The sequence below is a fragment of the Leptosomus discolor genome, chromosome 3, assembly GCF_034619465.1.
Source record: "Leptosomus discolor isolate bLepDis1 chromosome 3, bLepDis1.hap2, whole genome shotgun sequence".
Taxonomy (NCBI): Eukaryota; Metazoa; Chordata; class Aves; order Leptosomiformes; family Leptosomidae; genus Leptosomus; species Leptosomus discolor.
This window is the reverse complement of record NC_141393.1, coordinates 65,942,350-65,954,185: the sequence shown is the minus strand read 5'-3', so window position 1 is coordinate 65,954,185 and position 11,836 is coordinate 65,942,350. Positions and strand designations below refer to the sequence as shown.

General features: G+C 42.4%; 1 protein-coding gene across 1 annotated transcript in view; it reads left to right on the top strand.

The window, feature by feature from the left end:
* The first annotated feature begins 11,206 nt into the window (after positions 1–11,206).
* HMCN1 (hemicentin 1) overlaps positions 11,207–11,836 on the top strand; it is a 223,361-nt gene continuing 222,731 nt past the window's right edge. Inside the window, exon 1 of the mRNA XM_086463037.1 lies at positions 11,207–11,492. Coding sequence (XP_086319163.1) covers positions 11,207–11,492 — 286 coding nt within the window. The remainder of the gene's footprint in view (positions 11,493–11,836) is intronic.

Sequence of the window (11,836 nt, the reverse complement as noted above, 5' to 3'; positions counted from 1 at the left end):
GCTCTACTGAGTTAGAGTAGAATGGCCTTGCTTGTCTCACATGCCACTGTGGTTTGGCTTCAAACCAAGTTTCTCTCTTGCAAGTTAGACTTTATAAGGGAGGTTTAGCCTGTGACATGGCACTGGCAAATCTCATTCTAGACCGAGATCTTGAACTAGTCGCAGCAACTGCTGCTGTACTCTGACAGCAACTGAGAGATTCAGTGACCATAGGAAAACTACATCTGCTGCTTACAATTGGCTTTAACCTCTATGCTGCTAGTACATGGGGGTTTTTGCCATGCTGCATCAACCTCATGAGGTCCATATGGGACCTCATTTTACACCCACTATAGTTGCAGACAAGCTTGTTAGCTGCAGTATGTATTTTGTAGGGTAAAGCTGAAAAGCCTGCAAGGGTAGACCAGCTGCAGCTGTGGGTATTTATGCAAACAATTAGATTTTCTCGAGTCTCAGAAAATGAGCTTGAAATCTTGCCAACATAAATTCGTTTATAACTTCTCAGATAACTCCTGGTTTTAGTTAGTCTGGAAACATTATATGAACAGATTTTTTAAAGGGTACCAGGATCGGAGTTCAGTTCTGATGAGATGCGGGAGCTGGCAAAATGTGCAGAGAGCAGGAGAAATGGAGAGAAGAGCTGCCTGACAGCTCTGAGCTGCTTGGAGAAGTCTGGCTTCTGCATGCCACAGCATCTTAGTGAGTAGGTATGGGTACAACCCAAATGTAGAGTTTGACAACTAATTAATTTTCATTCGTCCAGAGCTTCATATAGCAAACCAGGTCCATTGTTTCAGTTTTCGCTTAGGAAATATTGTATCATTCCTCCCTGAGTCCTTTCTATACTCTCTCTGAGGGACTAACAGACTCACAGTCTGAGCATCCTAATCTCTGGAGTGGTGAAAAGAAAACAAACAAACAACAAAAAAAAACCTTTCTCACACTAACAGCTTTTACAATTACGTATTTAGTCACTAAACACAGTACATGATACCATTCTGGCACCTCTGTCCTTGCCTGTTTAAACAGCAGTGTATCATGAAAGAAACTAGATTCTTCTACAGTTGGGTATGGGGGAAAAGGGGAGACCTGTGGCTTGGGGTCTCCAGCCTTTATATCTGGAGGGCTGTATGTCACTCTGGCTTTTTTTGTTCAACTAGACATTTCTCTTGTTTCTCATAGCACCCAAACAAGAGCCACAATCTGAGAGACACAACATATTTGTAGTGGGAGGGACTGGAGTAGCTGACTCATGCCAGGTACAGAGCCCTGTAGGACATACTAAATTTAAAGTTTTTATTCTGACTAAAGCAATTCAGTTCTCAACAAAGTAAAAGAAAACAGCTCCTAATAACAGGGATGTGATTGCTAAGACTGCTCAGCTGATTCAAGGGAGTCAGGATCAATGGTTGTGCACTTGGACATACCGCTGCACTCTGCAGGATGGTGTCAGCATCAGGCCAAGCACCTCACCCAACACCGATGTCAGAGTCCCTCTTTGTGGAGCGCTGGTTGGTTTTCCTACTGGGTTTACTCTGCAACCAGACAGCAGCCATGATCAGAGTGGTACTGGTCCATTTGTGCTGACTCAGGAGGTTGTATTCTTTCCATCTTGGATGCAAAACTCCTGGTACTCATGGTTCATACTTTGGGCACCATTTGGCTCCCTGCATTGTGCTCTGCATAGGTCTACTTCTAAAATCTATTCAGGATAGGATACAGATGGTCTTATCTAAGACAGTGAGTGCTCTTGGAAACACCTGAGTTCTTTTGTTTGAACAACAACAAAATTACCTCAAAGCAGACATTTTATCTGGAAAATTTCAGGCCAGACCATGAGTCTAACAAAAAACAGAGGCCTGAAAACAGTTGTAATGGAAACTGCCAGGTAGCTTGATGACAAATGATGAATTAGCCTAGCCATTTGTGTATGTAATGTGTGTGTGCATGTAACAACTACATTTTGTAAGGGGAAGCCTTTTTTATCACCGTTCCCTATGAAAGGCTTTTTATTCTTATTATGAATAAAATCTCAAGTCCATTCTTATTTAACTCCTCCCTTTAGCCCTATAAAATCGTATGTCTGACACAAGTCTCCCATTTCCCAGTAGAAGGAGCATCAGACTATAATAAAAAAATTATGTGAAAAACATTCCAAGTTTTAAAAACTTCTCCATTATGCCAAGAAGAGTGTGACTGTGGAGAATATAGTCTATTTTGGTAGTAAAACTAGCTTTCCACTACTTAGAGGTCTTGGAAAGTTATACTTGGTAACTACTGGTGAGGTGCTAACTTACAGTCTGGCAGGATTTTAAAGGACACTTTTGTCTTTATGGGCTTAAATGTAAAAACTGAAACTGCAGGCTAAAAAAAAAAATCACTTAAAAATGATGAACTTATAAATTGGGTGATCTTGGTTTCTCCAAATGCCAGGAAAACACACTTCATGTGCCTGAAGATACTTAGTGCTGTGTCGCTGAAGAAATTTAAAGCAGGATATTTAATAACATGAGAAATATTTCAATCTGCCAAGTCTGCACAAAAAAAAAAATATTGACATCAGAACTGTGAGCTAATTCTTGTAACACTTGCGTGGGGATGAGGATAGGTATTGGGAGAAGTGCCATGTAGTTTTCATCATAGGCTTAGCCTGTATAGACAGATGCCTGGAATCTGGACTTACGTTAGTTTTTAAATAAAATAAATTTCTGACAGGCTTAAAATGAGCAAAGCATATAACTGGAGAATTAAACATGTATTTTCTTATTTTCTTCTTTGTTATGTGAGTGGCACAAACACCCAAACTCATTTGTTGTTTAAGGGAATAGTTTCATTTCATGATTTATGATCAAGGAAGTCTAGATCTCTTTTACTACAGCTTTGTTAGAACACAGCTATAGGGCAGCTCTGTTAATTGGAAGGCCTTTCTGTCAGGAAGTGTTAATACGATGCTGTACCCTAACTAGCTCCTCCTGAGAAATTAAAAATGGAAGAGTTCATTCCAAGGCATGAGGTGCAGTAATGAGGCTCATGGGCTTTAATCTGCCAACTGCATTCCAGAGGATAGCTCCTGGTATGAGAGGAATGGGATTCTTTTTGATGTTATCTATTATTTGAGTATCTATCATTGACTCCAAAACAAGCTTAAATCCGTGGACCTAAGTGGCAATGCAGCTGCCCTTTGTAACAGAGGATCGCGATACTTGAAGTAATTTCCTCTTCTTTTGGGAACTTACTCTGGTTGCCAGCCAGGAAATATTGTTGCTTGCCTGCAAGATAAGAGATTGCAGAGCTATATTGCTAGACTAATTCTGTTAGAACTATATAATCTAATGTTCTTCAGTGTATATGACTTGCTTATAATATTAAGATAATTGTGAATAGTTCTTTGTAGTGAAAGTTGCTGTTTGCATGTTATGGACTATAATGTGATGGAAGTTTTGTAGATTTTCAGAGTTTCAGGAGTCCATTGTAAATAATTCAAATGTATTCATAAAACTACTAACAAATGCTAGATTTTCTCTGTACAAATTAATTAAACAAAGTTATAATTGGGCCAGTTTTTACAAGATATGCTCTAAATAATTTTTTTTCCTAAAATGTAAAAAGTACACTTGCTTTTTGAATTTTATATCACTAGAATCTCTCTGTGCAACTAAACTTACTTTCCTGAAAAGCTTTCCTGTAGAAGGGACTTGTATAAATGTTATATACAAAACATTTGGATACAGGGATGGTGTCTGTGTGTCTGTTTCTGTGGAATTATGCTGATATTTTAATGTTGTTTTCAACCTTAACTGTGAAAAATGTTTTCACAATATATTCTCTAACTTTATTAAATATAATATACATTTATATATATTTATATATTATAAAATAATAATAAAAATCCATACTGTTCATAATCAATTTTCAAAACATTTCATTCTGACTTACCAGTAGAGGGAGATAGTGTTCTTGAAGCTCAACCTAAACTTCCTAGTTATTTTCTTAGTACAGCGCAGCTGATTAATTGTTTGTAAACCCTAATGAAAATCCTGACTTGGCCGATAGAATACCTTGTAATTCTTGATACAGTCATTGTCAATGACAACATTTTAAGAACACCTTTATGATAGTGCTGCAGGAGTTTTGCAAAAATTCCTATATCCAACAGGCAATTACTCAAGCGGTGAAAGCAGCCACCGTGTTGTAACATTATCTTATCTATTTTGTTACATCTATACATCTAGTTCTCTATAAATGTAATTTGATGAAAAGTTCATGAGTACAATTTAATGTACAAACTTTGACATTTCTTGGAGAAATCAAATGGGTGACTTGGCTATTCTCTTCATTGATATGGGAGATCTCTACTGTATTATGTTGCATACTTCTGTCGTGGTAGTCTCTGCTTTCTCTTACAGTTGCAGTGAAACCATCTAGTACTGCTTTATGGAAACATAACCTGGAAAGGTCTTGGAAAAGTTATTTCCAAAAGGACCTTCAGGCAACAATGCTGAAATCCTTTATAAAATCCTATCTCAAAAGTTTAGATTAAAACTCTGAAGTGAAGAGATCTGTAAGTAAAACAGTAGGGACACACAGTTGCATAGAACTGTTATTGTATAGGTGGCATTCATCACCCATAGGCTGTAGGTACCTGCTGTATAGACGTCTCTGTCTGAGCTGGTCACCTCTGACTGTCTTTATTAACAATAAATTAAGGCCTAGCTGACATTCATTATATTGATCTGATGTCCACAGACTGGAAAAGGAGCTTAAGGTGCTTAGGCTGCATATGAACATCTATGGTCAGTGGAGATTATTTACATTCTAGGTGTGATGAAGCCTACACTGGCTCATGCACCTTATTTAATATACAACCACAGGTAAGGTTTGCAGGATGACATGACTGTGGGTAAAAGTAGTTTGTAACTGTGAATAATTAGCATGTATTTCCCATGTGCAGAAATTTAAAAATTCAAGTGTAAGATTTATTGATCTTCATGGAGCTATCTTGAAAAATGATCTTCATGGCATGGTTCTTCTTTTGCTTTCAGTGTATGATACTACTCCCATTGTTTTCATAAGAAAATACATTAGCTTTCCCATTAGATATTTAACTTATTGAAATAGCACTCTGATATAGATTAAAAAGAAGTTTATTCCTTAGTAGCTGTTCAGACATGGTGTAGATATTTCTAAAACTGGCAATATTTCGACTGCAATTAAAAAATGGAAGTGATTCTGAGTATGAGGTCTTTTTAGTCAAGAGAATACCAACAAAACATCTTGCAAATAATGAGGAAAAATTTAGTCAGTGGTAGAAGCTATAAAACCTTTGAAAGAGACTAGCAAAACTTATGAAACTTTGCAGTGGAAAAATTTTACTGAAATACAGAATACTTTCACTTTCAAGGCTATCTCTACAGCAAATAAAAGGTGGTTTGTATTTTGCTCGTGTTTCCCTCCCTGCAAACATTCAAGAGAGAAAGAGATGCATAATCCCCTTTTGGTGCCAAAGAATCTTGAGGTTCAGAGAAAGCAGAATAATGATCATAAGCGAGGTGAAATTTAGGTCTGTGTTCCTCACTACTTGTGCTACGGATTTCCTGTGTGACTTTCAGCAAGTCATTTATTCCTTCTCTGCTTTCATTCCTCATTTTTATGATGGGAACTATAGAGCTGAAGGTTATGGAGCCTACAGATTTTGTAAGGATATGTTGATTAGAAAAATGTTTGTACTTTGTGCTAGCAAGTGCTTAGGCTTTAATGCAGAGAATAAAGATTGATAAAGTATCAAGACTGTTTTGTCCAGTAGGTACGGGCCCCATACTTTTGATTATTCTGTTTCTCTGTCTGTCATTTTATCTGATCTTGTTTTTCCAAGTAAGCAAGGAAGTAGCAGAGCAGGTCCTCACTTGGTCCTGGTCTTGATACATAATTGTATTAATAAAGGCAGCAAGTCTGCTTCTGAGCCAGAAACAAAACCTTTGGCCCCTGACTTTTACTTCTATGTCATGACCACAGGATGACCTGTTTTATAAAACAAATGTTTTATAACCAAAAGCAAACTGGTGTCACCTTGCAGATGAGAGATGATTCAATGCTACAGCAGGGTGAAACAGTGTCTTGGCTCAGGCACACGGTTTATTAAACGAACTACTCCAGTTGCTACAGCTACCTACTGCTTGTGTCTAGCTCTTTTTCACTATTACATGATATTTTGAAATGCATTGAACTGTGAATCAAGCTGACATTTATATTTAAGCAAATTTCTGTGGAGCAGAGAAAGAAGATTGAAAATGGCAAAAGATTATCTCTGTGGGACTTCTAGATTCTTTACAATGTAAACCATGACCATCTTAAAAGTGTCTCATTTTTACAACCTTTACTTTAAAAACTGTCTGTCATCTAGAAAGGTTTGTTGAACACATAGAATCGCTAGCATTCAGCTGTCTGCTCTGATTTTTCTGAAAGCATTTATCGTCAAATCCATGAAAAATTCCAGCATTGATGGGCTCATGATGTAGACTGAGTTTAAAAAGGAAGCGGTAACCATAAAATACAGGATGGTCAGAATTCAGCAAGACATTATAGGTGTGAACAGTTCAAAATACAATTCTGTTTCCAGCTTATCTCTTTACGCTGATACCTGAAGGGTAGCAGTAGGCAATATAGCCTGTAGCTTGATTTCATAGTCAAACAAACCTTTTGGAAAAGTGTAGATCAGAAACTTGCAGTTCTTCAGAATCTGGATTATCTAATAAAAGCATCAGTTCCTACAGAGAGGTGGTCATGCTAGAATCCTGGGGTTTGTTTTCTTAACAAAAGCAGGTGGTTTCTAGTCATGTGGATTTTGGAGAAAACTTACAATATGTGACCCCTCTGAAGATTCAAAAGCCAGAAGTGAAACAAAAGTAACATGCATGCCATTTTTATATTAAATCATAGTTTTTGTATTGTTGGCAAAGGTAATGTATCTCACAGGAAGATGTACTGTGACTAAAACACTAAGAGGCATCGAGATTATTGGGTCTAAAGTCTATCTCATTGTCTGCAGCAGAGCTTTTAACCATATCAAGCAAAATGTCTTGGCCACAGAGAGGAAAGACGAGTATTAAAAGCATACTGTCAAAATGTGAGACTAGCTGCGCAGCTGAAAAATAGAAGTCACTGGCTGGAAAAAGGTCAGTGTTTACTTGATCACTTTGGAGTTTGAACTCTCATCATATAACGGTACTCACATGACAAAATCTCGCCACAAAAGTAGTGCTGATCTTTTCATGGTCTTTGTAGATGAATGTGAAGATTTTGCCACATAAAGCCAAAGAAGGATCTATCAGTCCTTTCTCTTTCCTGCTCCTTGTTTATCTTTCCTTGCAGATCTGTTAGCAGCAGCTCTAGTGAGCTGCCTTACCTTGTTTTAGGCTTCTCAGTATACCTGCTAATTCCTGTTTTAGCATTCCTCACCTAGGATGGCATTTTAACCCTATCCTTCCCGAAAGCAGCATAGGTTGAGTGTGCACGCTACTTTAAAGCACAAAGTTTGAGACCTAAAATGTTATTTTCAGTTTTAGTGTAGTGAATGGCTTTGGTAATTACAAGGCTGTACCTCTCAAATGCAGGTCTAAAGTGTCTATATACATAATATACAAAGACAGGACTAAAAACTGGCTAAGAAAATGCTCTGTCTGTGAACTGGAGAAACCTTACTATAGAATACCCGTTCTTCTCACAGACAGCCACAGTGAGATACCCAAAACAAACATGAATGATTCTCTCATTTTCCACAACAGATAATCAAGTTCAAACAAAGAAAAGGAGAGGAAAAAACAACAAAAAAAAAGAAGGGATGGGACTTTGAGGAGGAGTGGGAATCAAAGCCTTAAATGTGTATGGAGTTTCAAAGGGAAAAAAATATTGTCAAATGTCTGTGACAAAACTAGAGTATCTGGTATACGTGCAGAACTTGCTGACCAGAAAAGAGGCTTCGTGAGAAAGAGCTCTGGTAGATGCAGCCTGCTGAGAGTGGTCCATGGGATCCCAGGAGGAGAATGTGTTTTAGTATCAGCAGTTTGCTCTGTAATTACAGTAGCATCAGCTTTAAAAACAATCATTTTGATATTCTTCAGATGGAAACTTCAGTTTTTGAAGTGGATGCTTGTTTACAATGAATGAGAATGAAACTGCAGTTCTTTCTTCATTAGCAGTCACTGGATAGTAATAATTTTTAGCTGCAAATTACAAAATTGAGGAGGTTCAGACACAAACCCAAAGGGTGAAAAGTACTTTGTTCCTTTCCCAATATTCTAAACTAGCGTATTTTCCCCACAGCTTACAAATTTTATGCTTTTTATATTTGAGACAAGCTAGGAAGAGAGAAGGAGTTAAATGACTTAACTCATTACTCCACTTCATCTAATAATCTACAACTATCCAGGATAAATATACCGTCATAGAATAGTTTGGGTTGGAAGGGACCTTTAAAGGTCATCTAGTCCAGATGGGTAACACTTTGCTTGCACTCTGTGTGTCAGTATATGAGTGTGGTGGGAAGGAATTAGATAATCAAGTCCACATTTGTTGAATTCTTTTATGCTACCAAATTGCACAAACAAAATACCTAATTCCAGCCCCAAAACAGGCATGAAAAAAATATCAAGGTTCAGTTAGGAATGCTCAGAATTAGGAAGTAAGTGTCAAAGACGACTGTAATATCACTGCATACAAAAGAGATGCTGAGACTCTGTTGAAAAACTTGAAGGTGGTAGCCTGCTGTGGCAAAGCTAGATCTGTGGGGAGGCAGGGGACCTCTCCTCCCTTGGGTGTACCTTGACCTGGCTCCCCTCCCTTCCCCTGCTCCCCCCCCCCCCCCCCCCCCGCCCAATATCCAGGTGTTTCTGCTACAGTGTGCTTTGACAGTGGCATGGGCCTGACCTCAGAGTGTTTGTGCTTCATTATTATTCTGGCATGCTGTCAAAACTTTACTGTAGAGCATGTCAGAAGGAATATAGTGATTTTCTTTTTTTTTCAATAGATGATTCTTTGGCAAAGTATGAAAATAATTTCACTGGAGAATAAAAAAAATCATTCCTCTTGCTATGGGGCTTTCTTCCTGCAAATTTCAAAGGCCTGCTGTGAATAATAGTGTTAGAGCTTCCAAGCTTCGAGAATATTTTATAGTGGAAAGTGTAGGCAACCAAAATAAATACCAGTTTCCGTGTTAGGAAATAAAGATTTTTCTTTATGTGGTACCTTAAAACCCATGTTAAGTGACATTTTTTAGCGATGCAGCAGCATGTGTCCAAGAAGGTTGGTTTTTTATAGAGACACTAGGTTTGCTCTAGCTTGTTTACATCTAAATGAGAAATAATTTAAGACAGAAAGAACATGATGGCTCTCTTTGTGAGGAAATATGTAACAGGGTCATCTTCATAAAGGTCTAAAGAAAATCCTTAAATCCAAGTACTGCCAGTCTCTAGGGTTCAAGATAAATGTTCCCATTTTATTGCTTGAATGCACCTCTACTTACAAGATTTGTGAATATTTTTGACAAACCTGGTCTGAGTTTTCTGCTAGCGGAGTTACAGATGAGGCAAGTTTTCCATGGTTTGGGGTTTTATTGTGAATGCTTTGCACAGCTCTGGTTATGTGCTTCCTTCTCATGACATCAGTGCTGAAGGGGAGAAAAAATGTAAACATCTGTTTTTTATAATTCAATTCCAGGCTTATAACTTGATTAGGATAAGTAATGTTTCTACATGACTAATTTTCCTTTCACAATAGTGCGCAGTTTTAGCACCAATTTTAAGATTAGTAAAATAAGGAGGGAAACTAATGAGGTAAATTCTGCTTCATGGTCTGTCTTTCTGAGCTGCACGAAATGCTGTGCGCCTCATCCACCTTACTCATCCCACTGAAAACAAAGGATGTGATTTCCCTCCCACTTGGTGTTTAAAATGACATCTCGTTGCTCCCCGCAGCACACTATGTAGCGGATGGGAAGGGAGGCTTGTGAAAGCAGCATGGAGGTGAGCTGGAGCAACATGGATTCAGCTTCTGGCTCTCCCCCGAGTCCTTTTGTGCGGCGTTGGGTCAGCCACCTAGGATCGGATTTTGAAAAGGTGCCTGCTGGGATGTAGCTGCATTCTTAAACACCTACAGAGCTCTGAAACAGATAGCCTTTAATCTCTTCCATCACCTGAGCAGGGTTGAAACATCTCTCTGGCCGCTTCATTTTCTGCATTGTCCAGACTTTTTCTCGCACCAGAGGCTGCCAGTGCCTGGAACCAAGGTCCTGAACACATTTTGGGGTCTTTACCACCCACTTTAATAGTCATTGTAAGCATACGTTCATAGGAGCTGAGGAAAACTGAGGCTGGAAGGGGCCTCGGGAGGTCCAGCCTCTGGGTCTGAGGTAGTGGTTCTGGAAGGGTAACTGGACCGTCAGCAGCGGTGCATGGAGGAGCGATTTCAGTCTCGTACCATGCGTTTATAATAATAAACCAATAAATACAGTCATCTGTCCTGCTAGGGATGAGGTCGGGTCGGCACCACCGTCCTCACCTCCCCGGCAGGTGTGGGCACAGCCCCTGGCACGTGATGGGCAGGTCGGTACCTCATTCTCCGGCCCCCAGTTCCCGCCAGGGAGGCTTCCCCGCGGGGCTTGGCGGCCGCCGGGGCGGGCGGCTTAGGGCGGAGCGGGGAGACAGCAGGCGGCCAGGTGCGAGGGGCGGCTAGGGGCGGCGAAGGGCGAGGGGCGGCCCCGGCCCCAGCCCCAGCCCGCCCCGCTAGCGACCGCTGCGGGAGGGGGCCCTGAGGTGAGGGCCGGGGCCGCGGCGGGCCACGGGAGGCGGGGCCGGGGCCGCGGCCGCTTCAGTCCGCTGCCGGGGCTACTGAGGCGGCGGTCCCGTCTCAGCCCAGCCGTGCCGTGCCGTGCCGTGCCGTGCCTTGCCGTGCCGGCGGCAGCTCCCGCACTCCCCGGCATGGACGGGGCTCAGCCTTCTCCCTCGGGGCGGCGCTGCCCGAGCTCTGCCCGATAAGAAAGGCGGAGCGGGGCCGTAGCTGCGCGCAGACAAAAGCTGCGGCGCTTCCTGCCCTCCGTGCTGAGGGGAGCGGGCGGGCGGGCGGGCGGTGGGCGCTGGTCTCTGTGCTGCTCCGGGCGGGGCGTTGCGAGCGCCTTTCTCGGCCGCCGCGGGAGCGGCGCAGGCTGCAGGGGACAATGGCTGTCCGCGGGGGCAGCGGAGCGTGGGGAGCGGGGCTGGGCGCCGTGCTGCTGCTCGCCCTGTGCCCCCGCGCTGCGCCCGAGCCCGGCGCCGAGAGGGAGCCCGGCGGCGAGGCGGTGCCGGAGGGAGCTTCCACCCTGGCGTTCGTGTTTGATGTGACCGGCTCCATGTACGACGACCTGGTGCAAGTGATCGAGGGGGCATCCAAGATCCTGGAGACGTCGCTAAAAAGACCGAAGAGACCGCTTTACAACTTCGCGTTGGTGCCTTTCCACGATCCAGGTAGAGGTCCCTCCGTGGAAGGTGCGGGCGGGAACCGGGCAGGGGCGCGGGGGCCCCGCCGCCGTCTGCCGGAGCACGAAGCGCGGCACACGCCGAGGTGGGCGCGGGGGCGGGAAGGAAAGCCGGGGAGCCCGGGCGGGACAGCGGAGGAGGTCCTGCTCGGGGCGGCTGTTACAAAGGGCTGGGTTTCCTGCGCTTCCAGGAGCCTGGAGCATAGGTGTTTCTGCCACGTCTTGGCCATGCTGGCCACACGGGTCTCTGCTGCGGTAACTTACCAGGAGCGAGTACCGTTTTCTGAACCCCTTCCCTGTCTCCGTGCAGACAAGTACCAGCAGACCTTCCGG